Source organism: Oratosquilla oratoria, unplaced genomic scaffold (genome assembly GCF_046742065.1).
Source record: "Oratosquilla oratoria isolate Oo_2021 unplaced genomic scaffold, ASM4674206v1 SCAFFOLD115, whole genome shotgun sequence".
Lineage (NCBI taxonomy): Eukaryota > Metazoa > Arthropoda > Malacostraca > Stomatopoda > Squillidae > Oratosquilla > Oratosquilla oratoria.
The window spans coordinates 77,816-94,910 of NW_027467472.1; the positions used below are offsets into that span (position 1 = coordinate 77,816).

Here is a 17,095-nt window from a genome sequence, read left to right on the forward strand (position 1 = left end):
TAAGGGGCTCTTTGCCCCCCCCCCTTTGTCCGTGCCGGCGTCGAGTTTCGGGGGCAGCCGCAAGCGACCACATCCGGGAAAAATGTCATACAGGAACGGTAGCTAGCGGTGGTGTTGACGCGCATGTCCGGCTACGCTAACCGTCCTGGTTTGAAGGAAGAGGACAACTTGGCCTGAGAATGACTCGAAGTGGCGTTGTACCACCTTCCTGGCGACTGTTGAGTTTCTGGGATGGGCGAGGGCAAGCCGCAAGCGACCACATCCGGGAAAAGCTCGTACAGGAACGGTAGCTAGAGGTGGCCTTAGGCGCATGTCCATCTACGCTAACCGTCCAAGTTTAAAGGAATAAAGGACAACTTGGCTTCCTGTCTACTACGCCGTGGAGGAGGGAGAGAATGCTCGTCTCCTCCGAAGCCGTAGGCCGCCTTCCCATGTTTTTGGGGGGGTGAAGAGGGAAGCCATTTTCTATGCGTGCGCACCTTTCCCTTTATCTCCCTGCGGCGAAACCACAACAATACTGGAACCAGATTCCATACTTACAGTGAAGGGTAGGATACCCGGTGGCGGTTAAGGGAATAATACAGGGAATGGAGAAGCACTTAATAATGCCAGGACACAGGATGGCGTAGGGAAAACCCCGATGAAATTGAAGGACGACGAACTCCTTAGCGTCCTTAGAGTGAGCTGGCGACAATCGAAGCGGATTGCTTGATTTTCGGCACCGACGTAAACAGTGACTTGGATGCCACGCCAATAAAGGAATTTGACTGAGAATCGGCCCATTAAGGGGGAAACCGAAAAAAAAACTAAACATGCAGTAGAGAGATGTTAACGCGGTCACTACTGCGAAGAGAATGGTTATAGTGTGCGAGACTTGTGGTGGAGGGCAAGGGCCCCCCCCCTTGCCCCAATGGGGCCCCTTACTGAGGATAAGTGTTGCCCAGACCCAGAGTGAGGATTTTAATTTCGCAGTAGAAATATTCGCGCTACGCGAGAGTATCCTAGTGTAAGGAGTACCGAAGAGTTTGTATTCTTCGGAACAAACACATTCTTTTCGTTTAAGTACTGTACCGAACATATTGTAATCGACAACAAACTAGCCTAGGCATAAAAAGTTTTTTATATTTTATTAATTGCAAAACATACAAAAATACAAAATGCAATGCAAAATTAGGAAACATTTTACTTGAAACAAACAAAATGAAAGAATATTTAGCTGTCTGGGATGCTGACGCTGCCGGCAGCCTGCGAAAACTATCGTACTCGCGTCTCGCAGAGTGCGGAGTAATGTACTGCACTGCCAGGCATAACATTGCAATTCTATTACTCTATTAAATGTTAGATATTATTGCACCATCTCGTGGTCGTAAAGTCGATCAGTCGTAAGTCGCATAGGTCGTAAGTTGACGACTACCTGTTTATAATATATATTTATATATATGTATATATATATATATGTTGGTCTTGATAATAGGTCCAACATAGATGAGGGTTCGACAAGTGGTAACACGTGGTTTGGTAGCGTGGTGAAGCTTGATCAGCGTTGGAGGTTGGAAGTAAAACACGTGGAGCCCTCAGCTCTCAGCCTCTGGTCTTCTCTTTATTTTGTGAAAAACAGGTGCTTATATACAGGGTTCCGGCTAGGTTGCCGACGAGAACATTTAGAAGCATAGGTGCTGTTTTTCCAGCAAGAACGGATATTTACAATCTTGAAATCTAGCTACATGTGAGGAAAAGGTGAAAGTACAGGTGGTGAAACAATTCTACAATGTGTCAGAGTTTTCCGGAGGGAAAACATACATAAAACAATTAATATATATCCTTCGTGGCAATTTTTCCTGGCTGTCACGTATTGGCACTCGGGCAGAAGTGCCCGTTGGAGATTCGACGAGGCCTACGGTCTTTGACCGCAAAAAGTGACCGCGGGACAACCTTTTCTATGGGAACGAGGTTTGTAGTGCCATCTCACTCCTCGTGTGCACCTTCGTGCATTTCTGCATGCTGGCTAGTATGTGTAGAGGTGGTAGAAGAAATCTAGGAGATTAGTCGTAGATATGCCTTCTAGGGTGTGCAACATATATATATATCATACAATCCATGACCGTCGCGCAGAGGATTCGAACCACCGCCTATAGACCCAAGAGAGTCCACAGCACCCGCCTTTGACCACTCGACCACAGACTGTGGTCGAGTGGTCAAAGGCGGGTGCTGTGGACTCTCTTGGGTCTATAGGCGGTGGTTCGAACCCTCTGCGCGACGGTCATGGATTGTATGATTGATGTCGCTGTCCACTAGCGAATTATTCAAATATATATATATATATATATATATATATATATATATATATGTATATATATATATATATATATATATATATATACATATATCAATATATATATATATATATGTATATATATATATATATTACAGGTGAAAAATGTAATCACACATTTGTCAATAACATAGAAACCACTGTTGGAGTAGAAAAGACTGGAAACGGGGAATCTATATATTTCGATTGCAAACTGCAATCCTCTTCAGTAGATACAAATAAGAGAGGGCGTGCTGTTTAAGTAGCACCCTTAACAAAAGAAAGGGGACCTGGGAAGATATCTGTACCATCGGCTCACTCCGTATGTGAGGTCAGGAGGCAAATGAGCTTTCACTAGGTTGGAGATGAAGAGTCCGGACATTATGTCCGGGGACCATTGCCCCTTTGAAATATTCATGTTGGGCTGAAATTCAATGATCGTGGATTCTACCATTTTTCTCCTGAACTCACATCTGGATTTATAAATAAGCTCAGCTCTGTCCCAATCTAAACAATGTTTAAATTGCTTAACATGTTGGAACACAGCTGAGCTATCTTGTGCATATTTAATGGAACGTTTATGTTCAATCATCCTGGTATTCAAATCCCTTCCAGTCTGTCCGATGTAAACTAAGTCACAACCTTTACATGGAATCGAATAAACCCCTTGGCTCTGTTCTTCTTTTAACCTTTGATGGACATTTACCACCTTTTTATTAATGGTGTTAGGGTAATAATTAATCAAATTTAATTTGTCTTTGGGAAGAAACTTGGTCGAGGGAATGAATGATTTAGAAAAGGGAACGATTAAAGAGCTCTTACCCAATGAAAAATTAGAGGAAGTGGGGGTGGTGTTGAAAAAGCCGAGCGAGATCCAATTTTTTCAACACCACCCCCACTTCCTCTAATTTTTCATTGGGTAAGAGCTCTTTAATCGTTCCCTTTTCTGAATCATTCATTCCCTCGACCAAGTTTCTTCCCAAAGACAAATTAAATTTGATTAATTATTACCCTAACACCATTAATAAAAAGGTGGTAAATGTCCATCAAAGGTTAAAAGAAGAACAGAGCCAAGGGGTTTATTCGATTCCATGTAAAGGTTGTGACTTAGTTTACATCGGACAGACTGGAAGGGATTTGAATACCAGGATGATTGAACATAAACGTTCCATTAAATATGCACAAGATAGCTCAGCTGTGTTCCAACATGTTAAGCAATTTAACCACTTCAGTATGGGACTTAAATCTCACAGGCAGCAGCCAATGCCAGCCGTATGACGTGTCGTAATAATATTCGCATCATAAAATATAGTCACCGCTTATATCGATCGTTCTCTCTTTCACCCGCGAATTTTGAAAACCACAGAGAATGGGATTCAGGGCGCATTTGGGAGAATGTAAAAACACAGGGGCGACTACAATAAATATAATCAGGACGCCGATATGGCAGCGTCGCGAATCCACTTGCTCCTCATGACGCCTACGTGTGCGGCACCGTATGGAAGGGGTTAAACATTGTTTAGATTGGGACAGAGCTGAGCTTATTTATAAATCCAGATGTGAGTTCAGGAGAAAAATGGTAGAATCCACGATCATTGAATTTCAGCCCAACATGAATATTTCAAAGGGGCAATGGTCCCCGGACATAATGTCCGGACTCTTCATCTCCAACCTAGTGAAAGCTAATTTGCCACCTGACCTCACATACGGAGTGAGAGGGTACAGATATCTTCCCAGGTCCCCTTTCTTTTGTTAAGGGTGCTACTTAAACAGCACGCCCTCTCTTATTTGTATCTACTGAAGAGGATTGCAGTTTGCAATCGAAATATATAGATTCCCCGTTTCCAGTCTTTTCTACTTCAACAGTGGTTTCTATGTTATATATATATATATATATATATATTATGTAAAAAAGAAATTACATATTCTCTTTAAAAGGTAATGTCATCAATGAGGTATTATCTGTTTTCAATATTGTAATCTAATTTAGCAAGATAGTTCAAATTTTCTTTAATTTTACCTTCTTTGTTTTCAGGTACACTTAAAGAACTAGGAAATAAACTTCTGAGTCCATTTGGTTTATCAACAGAAAACTTCAAACTCAACCAAGACCCACAGAGTGGATCCTACAATATTTCTTTCTCACAAGATCCCAATAAATGAGTGACAGTTTCATTTATGACCATATGCTTGATATATATATATATATATATATATATATATATATATATATATATATATATATATATATATATATATATATATATATATATATATTTAAATTGATATGCAGTACTATGTCACACTATAACACCTCTTTTTTAATGTATCTCCCAATGAGAAATTATGTTAGTGATATTGATTTTGATAAAGATTTGCAGTTAAATATATAGTTAAGAAAAAACTCCTGTTAGATGTCAGAAAAACTCGTGTTACAGATATCAGAAAAATTAAGTTGCCACAGGTGCAAAACATAGTATTCTTTTATGATTTTGACTGCAAAACAGAAGATTATTTGGATTAATTATCACGGGTTCAAAGAACAACTTGTGATGGTCAGTTATGTGGCCAGCTTGTACAGTATATGATCATTGTAGATTTACTTTATGTTGTACTCTAGTCACTATTATGTAGATACAGTGAGTACTGACATTTACTGTTGTTCTGTATTATTTGATAGAAGTTGCTGTTCCAAGTTCTCCACCATGCTTTTCCTATTAAAAAAAAAAAAAAAAAAGGGTTTTTATTTCAAATTCCTAGTTTAGATAAAGGAACCAAAAAGGAGAGTAGATATAAAATGGGGGGGTATGATAGAAAATGTTTAGATTAATAAAAATTTGTTTTGGAAGGAAGTCAAGGGAGGCAACTTCAGCAGAGAAGAAAAAGTAAAAGACACAGATGGAGAAATGGTAACAGAGGAGGAAGCAGTAAAGGGAAGATGGGCAGAGTTTTTTAGGGAGTTGTTAAATCTGGAGGAGGATAGGGAGGGATTGATGGTAGCAGTGGGAGATTCTAAAATAATAACTGATGGGTGAGGAAAATGGAGGAGAAATAAGAAAAAATAAGGTACAAGTAGTTATTAAAATGTTGAGAGCAGGTAAGGCATCTGGGTAAGATGGGTTCATGTGGAGTGTCAAAAAAAGAGAGTTACAGTAGTGAACTGGCTAGTGAGGTTTGATGTGTGTCTAAGGGAGGGTAGAGTGGCAGAGGACTAAAAGAATGCCTGTATAGTTCCACTTTACAAGGGAAATGGGGACAAGTGTGAGTGTAGTAGTTTCAGAGGGATCACTTTGTTGAGAAGGCTTATGGGAAGGTTTTAATTGAGAGGATTAGGAGAGGAACAGAAAGAATAATTGGTGAGGAACAGTGTGGGTTTAGGGAAAGTAGGGGTTGTGCGGATCAGATTTTTGTAGTAATACAAATATGTGAGAAAGCTATAGCAAAAGGTAAGAATGTTTTTGAGGCCTTTATGGATTTAGAAAAGGCTTATGACAGAGTAGACAGGAAGGTATTAGGAGGTTTGGCAGATATATGGGAATGGGGGAAAGCTGGTAAGGGCAGTCAAGAGTTTTTACAAGAGTAGTATAGCCTGTGTTAGGAATAGAGAGAGCGAGTGGTTTGAGGTAAAGGTGGGATTGTATCAGGGATGTGTTATGTCACCATGGCTGTTTAATGTGTATATGGAGAGGATGGTGTGGGAGGTAAATGCAAGGGATTGGAAATGTTGCAGAAAATGGGGAAAAGTGGGAGGTGAGTCTGTTGTTTGCTGATGATACTGCCATTAGTGACAGACTTTGAGAAGGTATATGATAGGAGAATGTTGAAGATAAATGTGGGTAAAAAGTAATGAAATGTTCAAAGGGAGAGGATGGCATCTAGTTGGAAGTAAAACTTAAAAGAGAGAGGCTGGAAGAAGTGGATAACTTTAGAAACTTGGGGTCACATGTGGCAGGAGAGGGAGGAGTGGAGGTGGAGGTAAACTGTAGATTGAGAGAAGCAACTAAATACCTTGGAAGGTTAAGAAATGTAATGAGAAATAGGCCTTTGGGAATGGACACAGAGAGGATATTATATGAAGGAGTGATTGTGCCGACAGCACTGTATGGGGCAGAGACTTCGAGTTTAAGAGAGGCAGAGAAGAAAAGTTTGAATGTGTTTGAGATGAAATATCCGAGAAGCATGGCAGGGGTTACAAGGTTGGATAGGGTGAGACATGAGGGGGTGAGGAGGATAGTGGGGGTGGAAAAGGAGATAACAGATAGGGACGATGAAAGATTATTGGGATGGTTTGGACATGTGGAAAGAATGAATGAAGAAAAATTAGTAAAAGGTGTGGAAGGCAGAGGTGGACAGAGTGAACTTGACGGGACACCTGAGGATGAGTTGGATGGATGGGGTGAAAAGAGCACTGACCAAGAAGGGAATGTCTGTTGAGGAAGGAAAGGAGAAGGAAGAAGATAGGGGTGAGTGGAGAAAGGCTGTGTACTGTGTTGCAAGGAATGGGGGATGGAGGTGGGGTTAGGGAGTGATTATGTGTGAATGATATTTTGACACAGTCCAAAGGGATTTCTCCCTGTCTTCTCTTTTTCTGCATGAGGGGATGGAGAGAGGGGGTTACTGATTAAGTGAAACGGCCTTGCTGTGAATGTGCTGTGTCTTGCTGTATTGCTTATGGTCCAGGGCAGTTGGCGAGATGCAGGAATGATCTGTCATCTAGGAAGAGCCAAGAAAAGAGGGAAGGATTGTAGGTAGGAGTGGAATGCACATACTCCCTAGGCCCCTCCCCCCACCCACTACCTTTCATGCATGAAACAAGAAAACAAACCTACTTAAATCCATTGCAAGCACTTATTTTGGACAACAGAAACTCACAAACACCTATAAGCAATTCACAAGAACCACCCTCAACTATACCTCCGCAGCATGGTTCCCAGCAATCAGCAAGACCATTTACAAACTTTGCAGAATGGAGCACTAGGAGTGATAACAGGATGCACCAAAACTACATTGTACATCTGCAATTGGAAGCCAAAGTCCTCCCCATCAAACATCACATGAAAATAACAGGAACACAATTCTGCACCAGAACCATAAACACCGCACACCCTTTACACCACATTTCATAAGCACCACCAACAGAATGAAAAAAAAAAAATAAATAAGTAAATAGATAAATAAAATACATACATGCATATACCAAGGCTTTTTCCCCATTTCAAGGCAGGTAGCCAAAAAGAAAAAGGCATAAAATCATTCCCACCCATTCCATCCCTAAATACACTCCACTCCCCTCCGCCCTCCCTTTTATCTTAGCACCTCCTGGATGACGGGTCATCCCTGCACCTTGTCCACTGCCCTGGGTCAGAGGCAGTGTTGCAAGTCACAGCACATCCAAAAAAAGGCCGCTTCATTAAATCGGCAACCCACCCTCTCCATCCCCCCATGCATAAAAGTAGAAGACGGGGAGAAATCCCTTTGGGCTGCATCAAATTTTGCTCACACATACTACCTTACCCCCCATCCCCCCACCCATTCCACCTCATGCATCACAACGTCATCCATATACAACCATTCTCCATTCACCCCTGTCTTCTGTCCTCTCCCATCCTTCCTCAACAGACATTCCCCTCTTCCTCAAAGCCCCCTTCACCCCATCCATCCATCTCATCCTAGGATGTTCCCTCATGTTCACTCCCTCCACATAAAAAAAAAAAATAATAATGATAAGAAGAAGAAAAAATAAAAATGAAATAAAATAAAATATAATAATGATACACTCAGACGACTAAACAAGCCTTTCAAGACAGACCAACAAATTCAATACTCACCACCAACTCCCAGACATATGCCCCATAGAAAAACCATTCACACATCTGATAAAATCACATTGGCATGCCTGCACTCATAACACCAGCATTAAAACTATACCACCACAAAATAGGCCAAGCCACAGATTCAGACTGCCCCAGAGAACATAGAACACCTCATACTACACTGCCCCATACCAACAATCCTACACAACACAATACAGACGCTCCTCTACTTACGTTCATTCGTTTTGCATTTTTTCGATTTTACGTTTGAACTGACTAAAAAAAATGGTAAATTTTTTTGGAGTGAATTTTTTATTTTAGCGCGCTCTCCGTAGTTCAAACGATACTTACGCATGACACTGCGTCCATTGTTTACATGATACAAACGACAGACTGAACGTGCCTTGCCTCCTCCTCCACCATCTCAATTTATGTTGCTTGAATTTAATTTATTTGAAATTAATGTTACAGTAAACTTGCGTTTTAACCGAATAATCGCATTAACCGAATATTTTCTCAATACGGTAGCCATCGCTTCAACCGAATGTATTTGGATCTCAACCAAACATTCAAACACCCCGCCGCCTCTTCTGCCACCCGCAAGCTTCACTAAGTGCTCACACGGTGGCAGCACACTCCATGTTTACACCTAATCGGCTGTTTATACTCTATAGAATATGTTTATGAACTATTATAAGCATTTCCATGTGTATGTTAAGTTTACAGGTACGAATATTGCATACATTACCTCATAAAACTCTTCGGGAATAAAACATACAAAGTTGGATTAACCGAACATTTCGGTTAATCGGACATTTCTAATCCCCCTTGGAGTTCGAATAAGTGTAAGTTTACTGTATTTTACAATGTTATGAGTATAATTAATGATTTAGGGGTGTTTTATAAGATACGGTAATAGAATTTACGGATGTATAGTACAGTAACAACTTACGTTCATTTTCAACTTATGTTTGGCCATTCGGAACGTTGAGGAGCGTCTGTTGTTGTATATCTTCCCTGAGTGAGTTAAGGTCCTGCCTGGAGGCTGTTGCTGGTTATTTGAAGGATGCAGATCTTCTGCAAGAGAGACTATAGGCAATGGACTGACCAAGTGCCACCCTCCATGTAGAAGCAAGGATATTTACGAAATTTGACAATGAGCATCTGGGAAATTATTCTTTCTGATGTCTATCTTGCAGAACTACCTCATACAGGTTCCCACTACTGGTCTCTCAAGTGCCAGCACTGCCAACTGGAAGATGGACTACCTGATGGAGAAGACTCAGAGGCATCTTAACCAATTCAATACGAGTCAAATTCTCGTGTGCAGCATCATTGCTGTATTATTCATTCTCTTTTACTCTGAGTAATAATAAACAGAAAACGTTATCAAGCCAGTTCATAGACACACCTACATAAGTGTCATTGTACCGAACTGGTTAATCACAATGGCACCAACCAAATTCCACCTCTGTGAGGTGCAACCCCAAAGGGCTGGTACCTGGTATCTGAATTGGGCCCAGAAAATAGAGAACTTAAGGTTCTTCAGAAAATTAAGTTATTGTTAGTTAATGAGTAGTCCACCTTCATTCTCAGTGACTCCAATTTTTTTTTTTTTTTTTTTCAGTTGAGTCCCAGCAGGACTAGCTAATTTAGGTACTCATAATTTTCCTGTATAGAATGAGTATTCACTGTATAGGAAGGAAGTTAATCATATGAAGTGGGAGATTGGATGGGTGGGAAGTGATTAATGAGGTTAAGCATGTCTGAGAAAGTGCATGTGTGTGTGAGGGTGGGTTCAGGTTAGAGCTGCTTTACAGCAGGGGTCCTACAGAGGAGAAGCAGATGAGGTGGGCTGCAATGACGTCTGAGGTGGAGCTTGCTCTGAGGCAATCTAATACTGTGTCAGGGTTACCAAGGAGGTTTCTGAGGTCGTTGAAGTGATATTCCAGGTCTGTACAGAGAAAAATGCAATGGCTGAAGGACACCAGCTTCATGCCACAGGAACAGATGGCCTGTGTGAATCAAGTCCGCCAGTGATCCACTCTTACCGAGATATCATGGCCAAGGTGTGAGGGGGAAGTGAAGGGAGGCTGGAGTCACTGGCCTTGAGGCAGATCCTGATGAGCCATCCCCAGGAAGCAGCAGTGGTGGCATATTCTGATTTCCACAAGTCCCAGGCAGCCTGATCTATTTTACAATAAGCATCACTTATCAAAGGCTGGATGGGCATCATATCCTCTTCAAGGGCCAATGCCCTTTGTCTGGGAGCACTGTCAGCACTTTCATTGCCATGAAGTCCCACATGAGAGGGGACCCATTCCATTGGTACTGGAGGCGGACACCCTGGTGGTCTGCCTCTGCCTAGAGATGAAGGATATTGTTTAACACATCGGCCCTCAAAGTGCAGTAGGTGTTCTGTAGAACAATTAGGCTTGAGCAGGAGTCCAATAGTATTGGCCATGAGGATGGTGGTGAAAGAGAGTCTTACGGAGAAGGCCTCCCCTGTGGCCTGGAAAAAAAAGCCTGCTCTTATGCAGCCATCTTTGAGTACAGACCTATCTGTATAGACCAGGAATTCCCCAGCGTATTGGTTTGCTAGGAGTTCCTGAGTACCAGCTCCAAGGTGTGAGCAGGTCCCAAGGAGCACCTATTGGTGGTGGTTAGGCAGCAGATGATCTTCCTTTTTCAGATTTGTCTTCGAGTTAGCAGTGACTATTTTCATCTAAAAATAAGGTGGTTAGTTGTTCTTATGCTTTTACTGTAGATTTTCATGTGGCAGGAAGGTCTAAGGTAGTTGACAGTTTAGGAAGGAATGTGATAGGAAATTGAAAGTATATGTAGGTAAAAACAAGGAGAGAGGGTGGCAGCAAACTGGAAGTGTTTGAGGAAATGGATAGTCCTAAGTATTCAGGGAATCCCCTATATATGAAACCGATATGTGATGGTTCAAAGTACATATACCAAGGGGTCTTTCCCCTTACAAGGGAAGTAACCAAAGTCAAAGGCATATATCCACTCCCACCCATTTCAGCCCCACAGCCTCCCATTCACCATCCCTCTTTTCTTCACTCCTGGATGATGGGTCATCCCTGCATCTCGTCCACTACCCTGGGTCAGAAACAATGCAACAGTACACAGCATATCCACAGCAACGTTGCTTCGTTTAACTGGTGAGCCCCACTCTCCATCCCCTCATGCAGAAAAAGAGATAGGGAGAAATCCCTTCATTCATACATACTCTCTCACTCCACTCCTTTCCATGCATCACAGCATCATCCATATACTGTACAACCATTCTCCACTCACCCCTATCTTCTCCTTTCCTTCCTCAACAGACATCCCTCTTTCCCAATACCCCTTTTACCCCATCCATCCATCTCATCCTTGGTTGACCCTTCATGATCACTCCCTTCACCTCTGCCTTTCACAAATTTTACTAATCTTTCTTCACTCATTCTTTCCATGTGTTCAAACAATCCCAGTATTCTTTCATCAACCCTATGTCCCAACTCCCTTTCCACCCCCACTCTCTTCCTCACCTCTTTGTATCTCTATCCAGCTTAATAACCCCTACCATACTTCTTACGTATTTCATCTCGCATTTAAACTCTTCCTCTCTTATATTTCATGTTTCTACCCTATACAGTGCTGTTGGCACAATCAACCCTTCATACAAACTCCTTTTAGCATCCCTTCCCAAATGTCTATTTCTCCTTACACTTTTTAATCCCCCAAGGCATTTACTTGCTTCTCTCAATCTACATTCTACCTCCACCTTCACTCCTCCCTTTCCCACCACATTTGCACCCAAGTATCTGAAGCTATCCACTTCTTCCAGTCTCCCTTAATATTCACTTCCAATTTGTTGCCATCCTCTCCCCTTGTACATCTCATCACATTTATCTTCAACTTCCTTTTCACACACCTTCCTTAATCCCTCCACTGATCCTGCCACAATTGCAGTGTTGTAAGAAAAAAAAAAAAAAAAAAAAAAAAAAAAAAAAAAAAAAATACTATTTTTCTTTAACCATCTTCAATCCCTGGACCATTACTCTTACATTTACCTCTTGCATCACCCCATCCATATATAAATTGAAAAGCCATGGTGACATAACATCCTTGGCAAAGTCCCACCTTTACCTTAAAACATTTGCTATTTCCATTTATTCTAACACAGGCTCTACTAGTCTTGTAAAAACTTGACCACTATTAACAGCCCTATCCTGTATATCTGCTATACCTCCCACAGTGCCTTCCTGTCTACCCTGTCATAAGCCTTTTCCAAATCCATAAAGGCCAAAAAAACATCCTTAACTTTTCTAAATCTTTCTCACATATTTGCCTTACCACAAAAATCTGATCCAATTAATCCCTACCTGCCCTAAACCCACACTGTTCCTCTTGATCAAAACCCTCCCATAAGCCTTCTCAACTACATTCAACATACTGATTCCTCTGAAATTACTACACTCACACTTGTCCCCTTTTCTAATGTAAAGCAGAACAATACATGCACTCCAGTCCTCTTTTTGACAAACACTAAATAACTGCACCAGCCAGTCCACCATCACTGTACCTCCCTTTTTAAACACTGCACAACACCCATTTAACCCAGGTGCCTTACCTGCTCTCATTTTAATAACTGCTTTCACCTGTTCTCTTATTTCTCCTCCATTTTCCTTATTCATCACTGTCATTTTCTAAGCACTTCCCATTGCAACTACCTTTCTTCCTTCACATTTAACTCCATAAAATACTCTGCCCATTTTCCTCTTACTGTTGTCTCTTCCATCCTCTACTTGATTCACCTACCCTTTCTTAATTTCCTTTCAAAACATCTTATTACTACTTTAATTTTTTTTTATCATACTCTTACTCCATTTCACATCTGCTCTACTTATCTCATGCTTTACTTCTCTTTTCTTGTACCTCTCACATGATTCTCTCATCCTATTTTGTAACCAATCTGTGAATGCTCATTTCTTCTACTCTACAACCTTCTTTGCTTCATTATCCTACCACTCACTTTCCTTCTCCAGTCCTCCCTGTTTCACACATCTTTGCACACCTTGTGACTCCTTGAAATATCCCAATTCCTTCCCTACTCCTAGTTCTACTCCCTTTACTCCCACTCCTCTCAACTTCTTGTACTTCTTTTCTCATTTAAACAATTTACTCTAAGCAACTTCCTACCTTCTGTCCTTTTCCTCTTTCTCCATATATCCTCCACTCTTACCTTCCACCAAAAAATTATCGGATTCCCCCACTCTCTCCCCTAAGAACATGTACATCCAAAACTCTTCTTCTCGTTACCACTATATAGTCCATTAAAGCCCTATCTACCATCCTTCCATCCACCACCCTCTTCCATGTGTACTTATGCCCAACTTTCTTCCTACACACTGTGTTTGGTATGATCAACTCTCCACTAAGATTTTCCTGGAATTCCACACTTCCCAACCACTCTTTCTATTGGTTTGTCTCCTACCCTAACACTGAGATCTCCCAATACCACAACGTAACATTTCTCCATAAACCCTTTTTGCACTCATTTAAATCTATCCAAAAAGCCTTCCTTTCCTCTACACTCTTCTCACTACCAGGCCCACATGCACTTATAAAGAACCACTTCTCACTTCCCAGTTTCACTTTCATCCACATTAACCTTGAAGAAACCTTCCACTCCACCACACACCTACCTCTTCACTTACTGGTATAGTCACCCCTTCTCTCCCTCGTCCTCTCTTCACCACTACACCCTCCCAATTTTCACTCAATGCCAACACATCAATCCTTCTTCTCACAAACATACTGCCTATCTCTTCCCTTTTACTTTCATCTATACCACATCCATGCACATTAAAAGACCCAAACCTTTGGGTTCTGGTTGGAAAACTCCCAGACCCTTGTTTTTTAGGAATGTAACCCTTGGGGCTACAGATAGTAGGATGCTTAGTCCTATCCTGTCCCTTTTCTGTTGCCTTTCACAGCTCAAGTGAGAACACTGTGACAATATTCTTTCTCCTCTACCACAGGGTTCAGTGAAAAAGGACATGTATATTCAGATGTGGTACAGGAAAGTATTGAGAGTAGGGGGGCAGCATAACAAAGAGACAGTTGTTATGCTGTTGTAGTATAAAGTAGGATCATTTCTCTATGAATACAGATTTCCTCCATCACAAAATGGTGTGTGGTTCTAGTCCGTAGGGACACCCCACATAGATCCTAAAATATCAGCTGCATACTACCGAGCAATTTTAACCTCACAATAACATGCAGCCAACACCCCAGACCGGGAAAATTATGAATAGGAAAAATGAGGACAACATTCTCTTTGCAAAAGATGTTTTGATGGTACAAAATATATTAAAAAATTATGAAAATACTGTACAGAACCAAGTTTGCCATATGAGTGACCACAGTGCCAGTCTTTATGTTGAGGAAAATAACTACACTCCCATAAAAAATAAATAAAATAAAACATATTTTGTTAGGTCACTGATTTAGCCACAAAGTTGTGCTTTAAAGATTATTCACAGGGCACTCCTGGGTATATTAAAGGAACCTCAACCCAAGGGCATTTGTGTGGGGCCCAGCCAATTCCCCCCCTTCAAATTTCCACCTTAGGCATCTGCACCTCCAGCCTGAGTGGAGTCCAAGTGAAATTCAGTCCTTATGTCCCTCTGAGGGCAAGATGGGGGCAATTTTTTTTTTTTTTTTATATCCATCTCCCTTTGTACATGCCATCACCTTGCATTTAGCCATTCACAGTTAATTTCCATCACACACTGCCTCTGACCCTGCCACAAGCATAGCATTGTCAAAAAAACAATTGGGAGGTCTAGAATTGGCGAGGAGACATACAGATTGTAATAACCTTGCTAACCAATCCACTATACTAATCCTCCTTTTGTCAAGATACTGGAGACCCATCCAACCCAACTTTCAATGACTTTTATATCTCGCCTTCCCCTACAGGGATCATAATCCCCTCCCATCGTAGCACCTTTCACTGCCACAATCATTCCCAAACCTCCATATTCAGCAATTCTCTAACCATCCTTACATCTTTCACTTGCTACTGTCCATCTGCTCCCTTTACCTTCTCTACCAGGCTACATTTATGGCATCTTTTATAACCCCTTTCCCATGTGGGCTGACCTGAGTAAATCTTGCATAAGTCTAATTAGTTGGCCACTGCCATGCTGCATTGCCCTTTTCTCATGCAAAGCAACCACTGGGCCTACAGTGAGCCTTTAGTTACAAATTGCATGGCAAGTAGTGTAGGCCCTAAGGGCTTAAAAATAATCTGCCCTCCCCATCCATCACCTAAGAACTGATGGTTTTTAGGAGTTATTGTTAGTTGGCTGTTCAATTTAAACATGGTTGAGGTGGTGCAAGAGGTAAATGCAAGGGTAATGGTCCGGGAACTGGAGATGGTTAAAGAAAATGAAAATGGGAGATAAGCTGGTGGTTTAATGACAACACTGCATTTATAGCAGGATCAGAGGAGGTATTAAGAAGTTAGTGACAGAATTTGGGAAAGTGTGTGAAAGAAGAAAATTGAAGATAAATGTGGGTAAAAGTAAGGTGATGAGATGTACAAGGGGAGAGGATGGCAGCAAATTGGAAGCAAGTATTAAGGGAGAGACTGGAGGAAGTGGATAGCTTTAGATATTTGGGTGTGAATGTAGTAGGAAAGGGAGGGGAAGTGGAGGTAGATTGAGAGAAGCAAGTAAATGCCTTGGGGGATTAAAAAGTGTAATGAGAAAGACATTTGGGAATGGATGTTAAAAGGAGATTGTATGGAATGATTGTACTGACAACACTATGGGGTAGAAACATGAAATATAAATGAGGAAGGAGGAGTTTACATATTCGAGATGAGGTGCCCGAGAAGTATGGCAGGGGTTACTAGACTGGATAGAGTGAGAAATGAGGTGAGGAAGACCGTGGGGTTGGGAAGGGAGTTGGGAGATAGCATTGATGAAAGAATATCGAGCTGGTTTGGATACATGGAAAGAACAAGTGAAGAAAGATTAGTAAAAGGTGGATGGCACAAGTGGAAGGAATGAACATGAGGGGGCGACAAAGGATGAAATGGGTAAAAGGGGCATTAGGAAAGAGAGGAATGTCTGTCAAGGAAAAGATAAAACAGGATAAGGGTGAATGGAGAATGATTGTGTATGGATGATGCATGGGAGTGAGTGGGGGGACAGTATGTGTGAATGGTATTTTGATGCACCCTACAGGAATTTCTCCCCGTCTTCTCTTTTTCTACACAAGATGGAGGGGGGAGGTGTTGCCAATTAAATGAAGCAGCCTTGCTGTGGATGTAGTGTGTCTTACTACATTGCTTCTGACCCAGGGCTGTGGGTGAAATGCAGGGATGATTAGTCATCCAGGAGCCAAGAAAAGAGGGAAGGATGTTGAATGGAAGTGGAGTAGGTGAGGATGAAATGGGAGTGGATTTATGCCTTTAACTTTGGCTACCTACCTCCCTTGTAAGGGGGAAAAAAGCTGTTGGTATATGTATTGTTAGTAGTTTCCTTACTCTTGGCATAACCCAAGAGCATCACTTAAAGGTGGTGAGGTAGCACTGGTTTTCTTTCCTATTTTTGAATCCTGTTTTGATATTGCCCCCCTCTTCTTTGGTAGTAGATGGGACGGAGAGGGCTGCAAGACCTTGAAACAGGAATCATAATGGGTAAGGAAATCTTAAACCCCAAATTCTTATGGAGATAAGAGAATGGGGGCTACAAGACTGAAACAAGGTTCATGGCATGGGGGAAAACCTTACCTCAACAAAAGACATGGGTCAACTTTTTTAACGACTTTGTTCATTACATGTAAAATTGGAGAACTTGCCTTTCCCATGCCAGGCCAACTCACTTTGCATATAATGGCTGTTTGATGGTGGTGTGGTGATGGGTTTATCTGGCAGTTTCAGGTACATCCACCTTAAACT

The 17,095-nt window shown here is 41.6% G+C and overlaps 1 protein-coding gene across 1 annotated transcript in view; it reads left to right on the forward strand.

Annotated features, from left to right (window-relative positions):
• Positions 1-5,006, forward strand: part of LOC143022548 (tetratricopeptide repeat protein 1-like) — a 55,580-nt gene extending 50,574 nt beyond the window's left edge. The window contains exon 6 of the mRNA XM_076180816.1: positions 4,347-5,006. Coding sequence (XP_076036931.1) covers positions 4,347-4,474 — 128 coding nt within the window. The 3' untranslated portion in view covers positions 4,475-5,006. The remainder of the gene's footprint in view (positions 1-4,346) is intronic.
• The last annotated feature ends 12,089 nt before the right edge of the window (positions 5,007-17,095 follow it).